Raw genomic sequence first — 15,886 nt, forward strand, 5'->3', positions numbered from 1 at the left:
AGGTTAGAAGTTCCCATTCCATTGATATGGCCTTGGCTCCTCTCGAAATGTATCTACTTCAGGAGAAGTATTACTCTCAGCTTCCAAATCACTATCATTTTCTTGTAAACTCTCTGGTATGTCTTCAGAATGAGTAATGCTACACCTAAACCTCCATGTTGGTAGGTTTTTAATATAATCTGTTGGTATTAGAGGGTGAAGCCACAAGTCAGGGAATGCAAGTCTCTCTATGAACAAATCTTGGTCTACATCCCAATCAGACTCATTAGGAAAGTGCTGAAATGATGCAATAGGATGGAAGAGGTAACTTGTATACCAGTCCCACAGACTTGATAGCCATTCAAGGTTATTAGCATTTATTTCATCACTGTTATTACGCCTTCGTTTTTTCTCAAAGTAATCTATTAATAATCCATGGCCAAGATATGTACTGAGAAAAAGGGCAGGATGTGAAGAATAGAATGTCCAGTCTGCCCTTACCCATGAAGCCAGGGTGGTTGTATTGGAATATCGCAATAATTTTAAACTGTATTCATAAAAGCTATCTAGATATGGTAACTGCAAAAATCCCAAAACAGGTAGCCATGACATTATTATTAAAGAATTATAGGTTCCCAAAGTGCTTATAAGAGCTACAAAACGTTTTACTGTAGCTCCTTGTGTAATAAATAAATCCATCCAAGCCATCAAGTTTACTAATACTAAGCTTAAAACGAACAAGTCATTTACTTCAGGTTGTACTGATCTCAGGAATGTATCCAATGCATTTAGTGATATGAATTCTCCCATTCTGTGCCCATATCTATAAACTCCTTCAGGTGTTTTAAGTATATAAGATGGTATACTGTGCATGCCAATCTCCTTCATATAGCTCTTATTATCCCAGTTCTGAACATTTACAAAAATAAACTCCACTCTACCAGTGAATTTCACACTCAGGGCTGAAAAGAAAGCAGGTGGCTGATCAAGACTTGCAAACAGATACATTTTCAAGTGATACTGGTCATCCTGGCTCCAGTCGTCCTTTAGGTCTTCAGGGAAACGGATTGTTTTGATCCTTGAAGCAGCATGGGCAGTTATCCATTTAAAAATGTGCTCAGCTTCAATTCTTTGGCCACTGTACTCTTTAAGCATCACTTTGCCTTTTGAAGTATTCGTCTGTGGGACAGACATAATAAGAGTCGACCTTACCCATCCTCTTCTTAGACAGTATCTATTATAAAAAGAAAAAGAATGACAAAACTGCAGTTCTGTTTTGCTAAGATGCCACTCACAAGCAGACATTTAATGCGCAGGAACAAAATATGTACAAATTCAAACATGAAAGAGCCACAAGTTTTAAAATAAATATTGTAGTGCTTCACTATATTTTAGCATTCTGTTCGACATACAGAGTTCCAAACTAAATGCATAGGATACCAATCAAATTAGACTAATAGCCATACCTGGCTTACGTGAGCTGGAGGAGTCATCTGCTCCCATTTGCCAGAAGGAACATGCCAATCACACTACAATAACAGCCATATGACAGGGAAAAAGTACTGATGACCCAACAGTAATGAAGAACTTGAGGGTGTTACCCTCTATTTCAAGCTAGTAGTCAGTAAGGTGCACAAGAAATTAAACAAAGGATTACAGTTTCTGAAGGTTTTGTCCTGTTAATACAATATCTGATTTGTCTGTAGACAGAGTATGTAGGATTCTCCCTCTCCTTATTTATTTTCGGTTTAGGAAAGAACACATACATGAAAATGAATAGACTGATTTAAGGCGAATTCTGATACTATCTTTGGCATGAAGGAAGGGTTGGCTTTTAAGGAAACCCTATCCATATGAAATGTAAGATGAGATTGAATTACCACAAGCTCTTGCAACTCAGACACTCACTGCTCTGACTTCAGCTGGAAGTGTAACACAGTTTTCTACATCAAGAACTTTAAAATCAGCCTAATGAGCTGGTTCAAAATGAAAAGTAAAATAAAGACGCAATCCTCGGGCACCATACACCTGCAAATAGAACTTTTATTGACTGAACAAAAAACAGCAAATGCAGTTTTGCTAAAGCTCCATCAGGCTAAACGGTGTCTCAAATAAATTGGCCTTTTAAAGCAGTATCAATAAAAATCAATAATGTCATTCATGACAATTAAGTAACTTAAATTAATAAATAGAATGAGTACAACTATAAAATATATAAACAAATGAATTAATGTCATAAACTTCTATATTTTAAAATCTGTTTAAGAGAAAGTGCAACATTCAAGCCACAGGACTTAGTGCTAAAATCTATCGTAATGCATTGGTTTCAGTGTAATTCTTATAGTCGACATCTCGCAAATTAGAAGTAATGCATGTTAAAACAAATTAATGGTGTTGAATATTTTCCATAATGTTTTGCAAGAGCATTGCTTTATCTATTGTTGCTAATATCGGAAATGTGCTTGCATATATGCACTTTTAACATGAGCTTAGTCTTTCCCATATAAAAAGCCTGACATACCTGACCAGCTGGCTAAATATACAAGATTCCTACTATTACAGTCTGCATAATGTCTGAATTTATAAACCCTGCCTGCTTGTTTATGGGAGTACTGATCAGTCTTACTAATATACATATCCGACACACTTCTAGCTGTAGCCAGAGCATCAAGTAAGACTGTTTTCTATGTTAAGTACAGTTGTGTACACTTACCATAAAATGCAGATGTTCGAGTGTATTCACTGTTGCAGTCATTACATTTGGGTTATCCTGCTGGCAGGTTGCCCTCCTTGGGTCCTGCGTCAGTTGCTGTCGCCTCTTCCCTGACTTCAGGTCGTCAGGGGTATAAAAGATGCAGCCGACGCCATTTTATTCAGTTTTTCTTGCCCCAGATGTCAGAAGCCCCCCCCAAAAGGGTAGGCTAAAAGTATGTAAATAAAACATACATGCACTAAAATAAGCTTTACCTTCATCTATAAGCAAATGCACCACCTAGGTTGTATAGATTAGAGAAGTAAAGATGAGTTCCAGCAAAAATAAGGGGGATGGCGGGTGGGTAACCTGGACTGCAACAATGAATACACTCGAACATCTACATTTATGGTAAGTATACACAAAGTACAGTTGTGTACCTACCATAAATGTAGATGTTCGAGTGTATTCACTGTTGCAGTCATTACTCTTGGGTTATCCTGCTAGCAGGCTACCCTCAGTCGGCCAGAATTCCAAAGTCTAGGTCCGGCGTCGGTTGCTGTCGCCTCTTCCCTGACATCAGTGCGCCAGGGGTATAAAAGATGCAGCAGACGCCATTTTCTTCAGTTTTTCTTGCCTCAGATGTCAGGTGCCCCCAAATTGGTAGGTTGAAAAAATATGCCAATAAAAATACATGCAGAAAAATAACATTCCCTTTGTCTGCAAGCAAATATACCAAATAGGTTGTATAGGATAGAGAAATGCAGAAAAGTCCCAGCAAAGAGAAGGGGGATGGTGGGTGGGTAACCTGGACGGCAACAATGAATACACTCGAACATCTACATTTATGGTAGGTACACAACTGTGCTATGTTCATCGTGTTTCACTGTTGCAGTCATTACTCTTGGGTTGAATCCCAAAGATGAGGATGGGTGGCTGGGCTAAATAGGATTAGGAGAGGGTATGAGGCCTTGCAGAACTGGAGTGGCAAAGCCTGCTCTGGACTTAAAAAGAGGTAAGTGGTAGTGCTTAGTGAAAGTGTGCACTGAACTCCAAGTTGCAGCCTCTAGGATATCTTTGGTTGGTACTCCTCTGAGAAAGGCTGCTGAAGTGGCTGCTGCTCTGGTGGAATGAGGCCTAATGCCCTTAGGCACTGATTTGCCATGTTGAAAATAGCAGAAACGGATGCAATGGCCTATCCATTTAGAAATAGTCTGTTTTGAGATAGCTTTTCCTTGTGATCCTGCAGCATATGACACTAAAAGTTGCTCAGTTTTTCTGTAAGCTTTAGTTCTGTCCAAGTAGAAACATAACTGCCTGTGTATGTCCAAAGAATGCAGAATTTTCTCACCCTTGTTCTGTGGATTTGGCTAAAAGGTAAGCAAGTGAATGGTTTGGTTGAGCGCCACACTGGATACCACCTTAGGCATGAATGTAGGGTATATGTCCTCAGAGAAACCCTGTCTGGATGAAAAATGATAAAAGGTTCCACAGCCATGAGTGCTTGTAATTCCGAGACTCGCCTTGCAGAGGTTATTGCTAGGAGTAGAGCTGTTTTCCAGGATAAAAATTTTATATCTGCTGTTGAAGCTGGCTCGAAAGGAGGCAGTGTGAGTTTTTCCAAAACATAATTTAGGTCCCAGGCTGTAACTGCTGCTCTCCTTGGAGGCCTAATGTTTTTGGCCCCTCTGAGGTACTGCCTTATTAAAGGATGAGAAAAGATAGGTGAGTCCGTATTGTAATGGGCTGAAATGGCAGAGGCATGAATCTTAATTGATGAGAAAGAAAGGCCTTTGTTCAGCATCTCAGTTAGGTATTGTAAAATCTAAGGTATATTTGGTACACACATGTCAATGCCTTGTTCCTGGTTCCAAGCACAGAATCTCTTCCATTTTTCTGCATAAGATTTTCTGGTACTGGGCCTCCTGGCCTCCAAGATAACGTCCATAACAGCTTTTGAAAGAGGAGTGTTCTGAATGGTTACATTATCCGCCATGCTGCCAGATTTAAGGTCCTGAGTTGGCTGTGCAGGATCCGACTGTTTTGTTGGGTCAGCAAGTGAGAAGTTTGAGGCAATATCCATGCTGGACCTTGAGACAAGCTCTTTAGGACTGGGTACCAGTGCTGGCGTGGCCAGTCTGGTGCAATCAGTATCATTTTTGGCTTCTCTTGTCTGACCTTTAGGAGTACCCTGGGAAGGAGAGGCAGTGGAGGAAAGGCATATACTGTTAGATTTTTCCAGCTGAAGGACAGGGCGTCCACTTTCCATGCTTGCTTGTGATAAATCTTTGTGCAAAATCTCTGCAACTGGCAGTTGTGAGGGGAGGCAAATAGATCTATGTCTGGGCATCCCCATTTCCTTATTATCATGCTGAAGACTTGTGGATCCAGTTTCCATTCGTGGGGATCCATGAGGTTTCTGCTTAGTTCGTTTGCCAGAGTATTTGTTTTTCCTGGCAGGAATTGTGCTTGCAGGTGAATTTGAAAAGCCAATGCTGTGTCCCATAATGTCATTGCTTGTCTGCAGAGAGGGTAGGAATGTGTACCCCCCTATTTATTTATGTACCACATGACCGTAGTATTGTCTGTCTTTATCAGTAGTTGTCCTGGATGAAGCAGATCCTTGAAGGCTGTCAGGGCATTTTGAACAGCTAGTGTCTCATTTGATTGATGTGAAGATGCATCTGGTTTGCAGGCCATGTGCCCTGAATACATTTTCCTGACATATGGGCCCCCCAGGCATAATCTGATGCATCCGTTGTCAGTGTCTGTCTGGCTGTGGGCAAAGTGAATGGCAGACCCTTGTTGTGGTGACAGGCTTCTGTCCACCATCAAAACTCTTGTTGCAGGCAGGGAATGAGTGCAATTACTGTCTCCAGGCTGTGGCAATGCTGAGTCCAAACACTTTTTAGATACCATTGTAGGTTCCTCATATGCTGTCTGGCATATAGAATTAGTAGAATGCAGGATGCCATGAAACCCAGGGCCTGCAGGATATTCCTTGCAGATAAGTGTTTTTTTGTTGCCAATTTCCTGAAGTAAGAAGTCAGTTGCTGTTTTTTCTCTGGCGTGAGATAAGCCATCTGGGCAGTTGTATTTAAGCTTGCACCCAGGAATATTATCTCTTGAGAGGGCACTAGTTTTGATTTCTTTTCATTTACTGTGTACCCTAGGCCAGTTAGTAATCTTTTTACAAATGCCAGATGCTTTAGAAGAATGTCTTTGTTCTCTGCTTGAATTAGGCAGTCATCTGAGTAGGGATATATCTGAATTCCTCTGTCTGCAAAATGCAATTACTGGTGCCAGGCACTTTGTGAAGACCCTGGGCGCAGAAGATCAGCCAAAGGGCAGTGCAGAGAATTGGTAATGCATTTAGCCAGCTATGAATCTGAGGTATCTTCTGCAAGACTGTCTGATTGGGACATGCAGGTATGCCTCTTTTAGGTCCAAAGTTACGAGCCAAGCCTTCTTGCCCAGCATGGGCAGTAGCTGCTGTAGAGTCAACATCTTGAATTTTGGAACTTCCAGAAACGTATTTAGTATAGACAGGTCCGGTATTGACCTCCAGGTTCTGTCCTTCCTGGGTATTAGGCAAAGTCTGGAGTAAAATCCTTGCCCCTGCTCTTGTTGTGGTACTTGCTGAATGGCCCTCATGTCCATGAGGGCTGTAATTAGTTTTTGTGCCTCTGCCCATTGATTGTGTGGCAGGTCTGGCATACCTTTTGACCTTGGTAGAGTGTGAAAATGGAACCTGTAGCCTTGGAACACTATGTTCAGGACCCATTTGTCTTGGGTAATCATTTGCCAATTTGATGGAAAAAGTGCTAGTTTTTTCCCTAAGTGGGCTGCCAAAAGAAAAGAGCTTGGATCTGGCAGAGGAAAGTCATTGGGACTGTTTCCTGTAAGGTTGTGATTTGTCTTCCCCGCTTTTGGAGGTAGGAGTACCCCATTGTTTAGGCCTGTATGAGCCTTGAGGCTGAGATCTGCCTCTGGGATGCCTGTATCTGCCTCTTTGTGGTCTGTCTGACACTTGAAACGACCAATTTTTAGAAGGCCAGTTCCTGCTAAACCTGGGTGGCTGTACCTATAAGAAATCCTTGGCTGTCTGCATGGATTTTGCTTTATCCTCCATTTTTTTCAAACCCTCTTCTGCTTTAGTACCAAACAAAGTATCATGTTGCAATGATGCATCTAATAATTTTGCTTTAACATGATCAGGCAGATTCTGTTCCTTTAACCAAGCATGCCTTCTAATAACAGAACCTGTGACAGCGGTCCTGCACGAGGCCTCCAGTGAATCATAACCACATTGCAAAGTATGCTTTCCCACTTGTTCAGCTGCATGCAATAAATCCTGCAATTCCTTGTTCTCGGAACATTCAGTATTTGTCAACAATTTCTGTTTAAGCAGTGACATTAAATATTACTGATATTTAAGCATATGAAACTGACAATTTAAAGCCCTTACAGCCAAGGTAGCAGAAGTGTATACTTTTTTCCCCCATCTGTCTAGAGCCCTAAAATCCCTATCAGAAGGGACAGGGTTTTTTGCAGTGGAGGCTTTAACTCCTTTGAGACCCTGAGATACAGCTTCTGGATCAGCAGCAGGGTTTTTATATAGGAATTTATGAGAATCCGGAACTCTGGCTTAGCAGGTGCAGGGGGTAAAGAGTCAGGGGACAGGCCAGACTCTGAAAATACATCACCTACAATGTCTAAAACAGGTGGAATAGCAAAGAGTCTGTGCTGAGGAAGTAGCAGAAACTCTCTGAGCCTTTTCTTAGATTCAGAATAATCTTGGCTATCCCAGTGGAAATGCTCCCTCATGGTATGCAGGGTTTCCCCAAAAGAATAATCCTCAGGAGGAGAGGCTGAAGGAATGGATTCTTCAGCATCAGAATCCTCATAGGGAAGCATGGGATAATCCTGTTCAGAAGAGGAATCAGAGGAAATAGAAACCTGACCAGAAGAAAAATACTCTGTCTCTTGCCTAGGCCTCTTATCAGGTGGGGGATGGGAGCCCATGATCAAAGTAATTAGGCCTTCGGCCATTCTGAGCATCTGTTTTTTAGGCATGGTAGACTGAGTAGGAGAATGCTGTACTTGTTTCTTTGTCTTTAGAGCTGCTTTAGTCTGTCTTTGAAGCTGAAGATGGCTTATTATATAGTTGTGCAGGTCTGAAGACACCCTTAGAAGCAGATGCCTGCTCAGCGACTCCGGACCAATCTGAGGGTATGATTTCCGAGTGTCCAATACCTTGAGTAACCAGAGGCCTAGTCGGCTCCACGTAGGAGTCGGAAGTGGCCTAAGGCTCTGAGGTAGCGGGCGCCAGGGGCTGTGAAAGGGCCTCACTGAGAACCGGTGAATGGCCTAGCAGAGGCCTCGTCGGTTTTGGACCTCGGATTCCTATCCTTTTCCTTGCGTTTCTTGTAAACTATGGTCGTCGGCTGTTCCGACGGCATTATATAATTAAATCTTCGGCCAAAGTAATGAAATGCAAAATCAAACCGATGCTTAATAGTGCGTTGGTTAAATCTAGTACAAAACTGACAGCTAGCAACGTTGTGATCAAGGCCTAGGCAAGGAATACAGTAAGAGTGAAAATCCTTATGAGGTATTTGCTTCCCACAAGAAATACAATTGTTAACTTTTTCTGACATTGGTCTGGAGCAAGAAAAAAAAGTTTCCCCAAAGCTTTAATGAAGACTTCGGTTCCGAAATTTGGATTTGAAAATCTCAGGAGTCAGCCAACCGGCACTTGCGAACTGCTTTTGCTTCGGGCACCGCGCGGCAAGAAAGACTGAAGAAAATGGCGTCGGCTGCATCTTTTATACCCCTGGCGCACTGACGTCAGGGAAGAGGCGACAGCAACCGATGCCAGACCTAGACTTTGGAATTCTGGCCTACTGAGGGTAGCCTGCTAGCAGAATAACCCAAGAGTAATGACTGCAACAGTGAAACACGATGCGCATCTGTACTATGTTCTTCGTGTTTCACTGTTGCAGTCATTACATTTGGGTTGAGTCCCAAAGCTATGGTTCGGGGGCTGGAGCTAAACAGCATTAGGAGCAGCTATGAGGCCCTGCAAAATTGCAATGGCAAAGCCTGCCCTGGATTTAGAGTAAAGATGCAGATTGTAATGTTTTGTAAAGGTATGCACTGAACTCCAAGTAGCAGCCTCTAAACTGTCTTTGGTTGGTACTCCCCTGAGAAAGGCTGCAGAAGTGGCTGCAGCTCTGGTTGAATGTGGCCTAATGCCCTTAGGCACTGTTTTGCCATGCTGTGAGTAGCAGAAACGAATGCAGTGACCTATCGACTTTGAAATAGTCTGCTTGGAGATAGCCTTTCCTTGTGATGCTGTGGCATATGCCACTAGTAATTGTTCTGTTTTTCTGAAAACTTTAGTTTTGCCCAAGTAGAATCTAAGTTGCCTGTGTACGTCCAAAGAATGCAGAATTTTCTCCCCCTTGTTCTGTGGATTTGGATAAAAAGTTGGCAAATGAATTGTTTGGTTAAGGGCTACACTGGATACCACCTTAGGCATAAATATAGGATTTGTTCTGAGAGAGACCCTGTCTGGATAAAAAATGATTAAGGGTTCCACAGCCATGAGAGCCTGTAGCTCTGAAACTCATCTTGCAGAAGTTATTGCTAGGAGCAGAGCGGTTTTCCAAGATAAGAACTTTATACCTGCAGTACCAGCTGGCTCAAAAGGAGGTAAGGTGAGTTTTTCCAAGACATAATTGAGGTCCCATGCAGGTATTGGCGTTCTCCTTGGAGGCCTTAAGTTTTTGGCTCCTCTGAGGTACTGTCTTAATAAAGGATGAGAAAAGAGTGGTGACTCTGTATTGTAATGAGCCGAAATGGCAGAGGCATGGATTTTAATTGATGAAAAAGATAGGTCTTTGTCCAGCATCTCAGTTAAGTATTGCAAAATCTGAGGAATATTTGGGACAGCTGCATCAGTTCCTTGAGCTTGGTTCCAAGAGCAAAATCTCTTCCATTTCCCAGCATAGGATTTTCTAGTACTAGGCCTTCTGGCTTCTAAAATGACATCCATCACAGCTTTACTGAGAGGTGTGGTTTGTATGGCTACATTATCCGCGATGCTGCCAGGTTTAGGGTCCTGAGTTGGCTGTGCAGAATCTAATTGTTGTGCTGGGACAGTAGATGAGGTATTTGAGGTAAGGTCCAGGCTGGGCATTGGGACAAGTTCCTTAAGATTGGATACCAGTACTGGCATGGCCAGTCTGGGGCAATCAGAATCATTTTTGGTTTCTCCTGCCTGACCTTTAGGAGTACCTTGGGGAGGAGAGGCTGTGGAGGAAAGGCATATACCAATAGGTTTGTCCAGTTGAAAGATAAGGCGTCCACTTTCCAAGCTTGTCTGTGATAAGTCCTTGTGCAGAATCTTTTTAGTTGATTGTTTTGAGGGGAGGCAAATAGATGTCCAGGCATCCCCATTTCTTTGTTATCATGCTGAAGACTTGTAGATCCAGGTGCCACTCGTGGGGATCCATGAGGTTTCTGCTTAGTTCGTCTGCCAGAGTATTTTCCTTTCCTGGCAGGAATTGTGCCTGCAGATGAACTTGGTAAGTCAATGCTGTGTCCCATAAAGCCATGGCTAGTCTGCACAGAGGATAAGAATGAGTGCCCCCCTGCTTATGTACCACATGACCGTGGTGTTGTCTGTCTTTATCAGTAGTTGTCCCGGATGAAGTAGGTCCTTGAAGGCTGTCAGGGCATTTTGAACAGCTAGCATCTCTTTTTGATTGATATGTAGATGCTTTTGGTTTGTGGACCAGGTGCCCCGAATGCTTCTTCCTGCCATGTGTGCCCCCCAGGCATAATCTGATGCATCCATTGTTAGGCTCTGCCTGGCTGGGCGTAGTGAGAATGGCTGTCCCTTGTTTTGGTGACAAGCTCTTGCCCACCATCGAAATTCCTGTTGCAGGCAGGGAATTAGAGTAATCATCGTTTCCAGACTATGGCAATGTTGTGCCCAGACACCTTTTAGGTACCATTGAATTTTCCTCATATGCAGTCTTGCATATGGAATTATTAAGATGCAGGATGCCATGAAGCCCAAAGCCTGCAGAATTTTTCTTGCAGATAACTGGGCCTTTGTTGCCATTTCCTTGAAATAGGTAGTCAGTTGCCTTTGTCTGGAGTGAGATAAGCCATCTGGACAGTTGTATTTAAGCTTGCACCCAGGAATATTATCTGTTGAGAGGGTACTAGTTTTGATTTCTTTTTGTTGACTGTGTACCCTAGGCATGTTAAAAGTCTTACCACAAACGTCAGATGCTGTAGTAGAATGTCCTTGTTCTCTGCTTGTATGAGGCAGTCGTCCAAGTAAGGATATATTTGTATTCCTCTTTGTCTGCAGTACTGGTGCCATGCACTTTGTGAAGACCCTGGGCGCAGTAGATAAGCCAAAGGGCAGTACAGAGAATTGGTAATGCTTTGAGTCAGCCTTGAATGTGAGGTATCTTCTGCATGATTGTCCGATTGGGACATGCAGGTATGCCTCTTTTAGGTCTAAAGTCGCAAGCCAAGCCTTGCTGCCCAGCATGGACAGAAGCTACTGTAAGGTCAACATCTTGAATTTTGGTATATCCAGGAAAGTGTTTAGAATAGATAAGTCCAGTATTGGTCTCCATGCTTTGTCCTTTCTGGGTACCAAGAACAATTGAGTAAAATCCTTGTCCCTGCTCATGCTGTGGCACTTGTTGAATAGCCCTCATGTCCATGAGAGCTGCGACTTGTTTTTGAGCCTCTGCCCATTGATTTTTTGGCAGGTCTGGCCAACCGTTTGCCCGTGGCAGGGTATGGAAATGAAACTTGTAGCCTTGTGACACTATGTCTAGAACCCATTTGTCCTGGGTTATAATGTGCCAAATTTTGAGAAAAAGTGCTAGTTTTTCCCCTAAGGGTGCTGCCAGAAGATAGGTGCTTAGTGCAGGCAGGGGGAAGTCATTGGGACTGTTTCCTGTATGACTGTGATTTGTCTTCTCCACCTTTGGAGGTAGAAGCACTCCACTGCTTAGACCTGTAGGAACCTTGCGGCTGTGATCTGCAGCTAGGGCGTCTGGATCTGCCCCTTTGAGGTCTGTCTGAGACTGGAAAGGACCAATTCTTAGTAGGCCAGTGTCTGCTAAATCTAGGTGGCTGTACCTGTAAGAAATCCTTGACCGTTTGCATAGATTTAGCTTTGTCCTCCATTTTCTTTAACACCTCTTCTGCCTTAACACCAAACAAGGTATCATGTTGTAAAGGAGCATCTAATAACTTTGCTTTAACATGGTCAGGCAGATTTTGTTCCTTTAACCAAGCATGCCTCCTAATGACAGAGCCCGTAACAGCGGCCCTGCAGGAGGCCTCCAGAGAATCAAACCCACATTGCAAAGTATGCATTCTAACTTGTTCAGCTGCATGCAATAAATCCTGCATTTCTTTATTTTCTGCACATTCAGAATTTGCCATAATTTTCTGTTTAAGCAGTGTCATGATATATTGCTGATATTTGAGCATATGAAACTGGCAATTTAAGGCCCTTATACCCAAAGTAGCAAATGTGTAAATCTTTTTTCCCCATCTATCCAGTGCCCCAGAATCCCTGTCAGAGGGGGAAGGGTTTTTTGCAATAGAAGCCTTGACCACTTTTGGACCCTGAGAAATAGTTTATGGGTCTGCAGTAGGGCTTTTGAAAAGGAATTTATGAGAGTCAGGCACCCTGTAGTATCTGTTCGGCTTAACAGGAGCTGGAGGGCAGAGAGTCAGGGATCAGACTAGATTCCGAGAACACGTTATCTACAATGTCTAACACAGGTGGAATAGCTAGAGGCCTGTGTTGAGGTAGTATAAAAGGAAGTCTCTGAGCCTTTTCTTAGATTCTGAAAAATCTTGGCTCTCCCAGTGGAAGTGTTACCTCATGGTATGCAAGGTTTCCCCAAAAAGAGTAGTCCTCAGGAGGAGAAGCTGAAGGAATTGATTCTTCAGCATCAGAATCCTCATAGGGGGAAGACAATATTCCTGATCAGAAGAGGAATCAGAAGAAATGGAAACCTGAAGATTCATAGTCTGTCTCTTGCCTAGGCCTCTTATCAGGAGGGGGGTGGGAACCCCTGATCAAGCCAATTAAATCTTCGGCTATTTTGAGCATCTGTTTTTTGGGCATGGTGGCCTGTCCTTGTGGCTGGTGAACTTGTTTCTTTACCTTTAAAGGTGTCTTAATCTTTGAAGTCGGTTTAATATATAATTGTTTAAGTCTGAATACACCCTCAGAAGCAGATGCCTGCTCAGCGGCTCTGGACCCATCTGAGGGAATAATCTCCGAGGTTCCAATACCTTGAGTTTCCAGCGGCCTGGCCGACAAAACGTGGGAGTTGGTAGCGGCCTGCGACTCGAACTGATGTAGCGGGCATCAGGGGCTGCAAAAACACCTCAATGAGAACCGGCGACTTGCTTAGGAGAAGCTTCGTCATCGGTTTTGGACCTCGTTTGCCTGTCTTTTTCTTTGCGTTTTTTGTGAACTCTGGTAGTCGGATGGCTATCCGACGACATTGTATAATTAAATCTTCGCCCAAAATAGCTTAATGCAAAATCATACTGACGCTTAACAGTGCGTTGGTTAAATCTAGCACAAAACCGACAACTAGCAACGTCATGGTCAGGGCCTAGATAAGGAATACAGTAAGAATTAAAGTTCTTATGAGGTATTTGCTTCCCACAAGAAATACAATTATTAAATTTTTCTGACATCGGTCTGGAGCAAGAAAAAAGTTTCCCCAATGGGGTACTTAGCTTTTAAATGAAGACTTTGGATCTGAAACTAGAATATGGAAATCTCAGGAGTTGGCCGACCGGCACTTGCGAACTGCTTCTGCTTCGGACACCACTCGGCAAGAAAGACTGAATAAAATGGCGTCGGCTGCATCTTTTATACCCCTGACGATCTGAAGTCAGGGAAGAGGTGACAGCAACTGACGCAGGACCCAAGACTTTGGAATTCAGGCCGACTGAGGGGAACCTGCCAGCAGGATAACCCAAATGTAATGAATGCAACAGTGAAACACGAACAACATCTTAAAATCAGCCCGATGAGCTGATTCAAAAGAAAAAGTGAAGTTTTGTTGTTCTGCAGTAGACAGTTAAGTATCTGTTTTCCTATGTGAATGAATGAAGTAACTCTTTCAAAAACTGTTTGCCAAGTTCCCAGGCTATCGTAGCTAGTCTGTGTAGGGGGGTATGACAGGCTTCACTCTTGCTTATGTACCGCATGATAGTGCTGTTGTCATAATTACCTAAAGAGGTCCTTATCTTGCGACAATTAAGTATTTTCATTTGTGCTCCTTCTTGGTTTCCATATTACTCTGCATTATACAGGTTTTCATAAAACTTCTAAAATCTCTCCAACAAATCTATATAATCTCTAGTTACTTTTTTTTGTTATAGGCTCCCTAAGTTTGACAACAGCTCTTTCTACTTTCTGTTGCCTATATTGTTGTGCTAAATGTTTTTGTGGTTTGAAGTTAGCAAAAATAGCTGCTTAACAAAAGTTTTCTGAACTCATGCATATTATCCAAGTACTCTCTTACATTCTCTTTAGCACTCTGCAGTTGCTCCTCTACTTGTTGAGATTTTCCTTATTCTGCAATAAAAATAAGTTATGTACTCACCATAACTTTCCATCTGAGTAGCTCCACTTCATTTGTCTTTAACCTGTGGGTACCGGATGCGTATCGGATCACAGCTGGCATCTGCTCTGAGATCCAAGCTCCTCCCCTTACCCATAATACACCTCCACTACCTTCCGACCCCCAGATCGAGTTTGCTAACTCTTATACGGAGAACCCGACCTGAAGAATACTTTACGACCTAAAACCGCAGCCAACAGGCTGTTCATATGAAAAGGTCAGGGGGAAGGAGGGAGGGAAAGTCTTCAACCTGTGGGACAGAGTCCCCAGCTACTAAACTCCTGGGTGGCCACCATGGAAGGATATTCCGGAGCACCGCGGAACCAAAGGATGCTTTCCTAGAAGTCAAATCCAATTTGTAGTGAGAAATAAAGATATGAGATGAGAACCACATAGCCGCAGAACAAATGTCGTCCAATAAGACTCTAGACCAAAAGGCCGTAGAAGTAGCCACTGACCTAGTGGAATGAGCTTTCACCTGACCCGGAGGAGACAAACTTTTATCCTTATAGACCTGAAAGATGCACAAGGAAATCCACCTAGCAATAGTGACCTTGGAGATAGGTTTACCCAAAAAGGATTAGAGAAGGACACAAACAACTGATCAAGTTTACAAAAGTTTTTAGTCCTGTGTAAATAAAATCGTAACCATCTATGAACATCCAAGTGGAGTCTGTATTCCATTTTGTTAGCAAAATTGGGAAGAAATCAGGTAAGTTAATGGTCTGATTGATGTTAATCTGTGATGCAAACTTGGGAAGAAAGGACGGATTGGTCCGAAGGGAAACCCTATCTTTATGGAAAATCATATACGGAACTTTAATGAACAAAGCTTGCAGTTCTGAAACCCTTTTGGCAGAGGTGATGGCGACTAGAAATGCTGTTTTCCAAGACAAAAACTTAAGATCTCTGGTTGCAGCAAGTTCAAATGGCAGAGCGACCAAAGCTTGAAGAACCATAGTAAGATCCCATGGAGGAACAGGATCCTTGACAGGAGGGGGGGGGCGTAACAGGAAAGTACCTTTAATAAAGACTTTACACAGTCTGGAAAAGGCCAGAGAGGCAGAATTCTCACCCACGTGAAAATGAGAGATGGCAGCTAATTGAACTTTGATAGTAGAAAAGCTTGCTCCTTGTTGAAAAACATTGGCTAGGAAGTCGAGAATGGCATTAATAGGAGCCGTGAAAGGATCTAAACTCCTTTGAGAAGCCCAAAAGGAAAAACGTTTCCATTTGCTGTAGTAAATCTTCCTGGTGGAAGACTTATGAGCTGCCACCAGAATAAACCTGACTGAAGAGGATAATCCAGGAGTCCTAGCAATCAGGGGAACTGGAGCAGCCAAGCCGTGAGCTTTAAACTGCCCAGGTTCAGAGGAGAAACCCCTGATGGGTGTGAAGTAAGTCCCTGAATGGGATCCAAGGCGGAGCCAGAAGATGAGACCAAAGGAAGGGAAGCCATACCTGACGAGGCCAAAATGGGGCAATGAGGATCAATTTGCTCCCCAGTCGACAAGCT

General features: G+C 43.0%; 1 protein-coding gene across 1 annotated transcript in view; it reads right to left on the reverse strand.

Moving 5' to 3' along the window:
* Positions 1-30: 30 nt before the first annotated feature.
* Positions 31-15,886, reverse strand: part of RNF103 (ring finger protein 103) — a gene marked incomplete at its 3' end in the record, with an annotated part of 296,046 nt that continues 280,190 nt past the window's right edge. Inside the window, 1 exon segment of the mRNA XM_044070973.1 lies at positions 31-1,213. Within this exon segment, the coding sequence (XP_043926908.1) occupies positions 31-1,213 (1,183 nt within the window).

This window comes from Protopterus annectens, chromosome 5.part0 (genome assembly GCF_019279795.1).
Source record: "Protopterus annectens isolate FY-2018-M chromosome 5.part0, PAN1.0, whole genome shotgun sequence".
Lineage (NCBI taxonomy): Eukaryota > Metazoa > Chordata > Ceratodontiformes > Protopteridae > Protopterus > Protopterus annectens.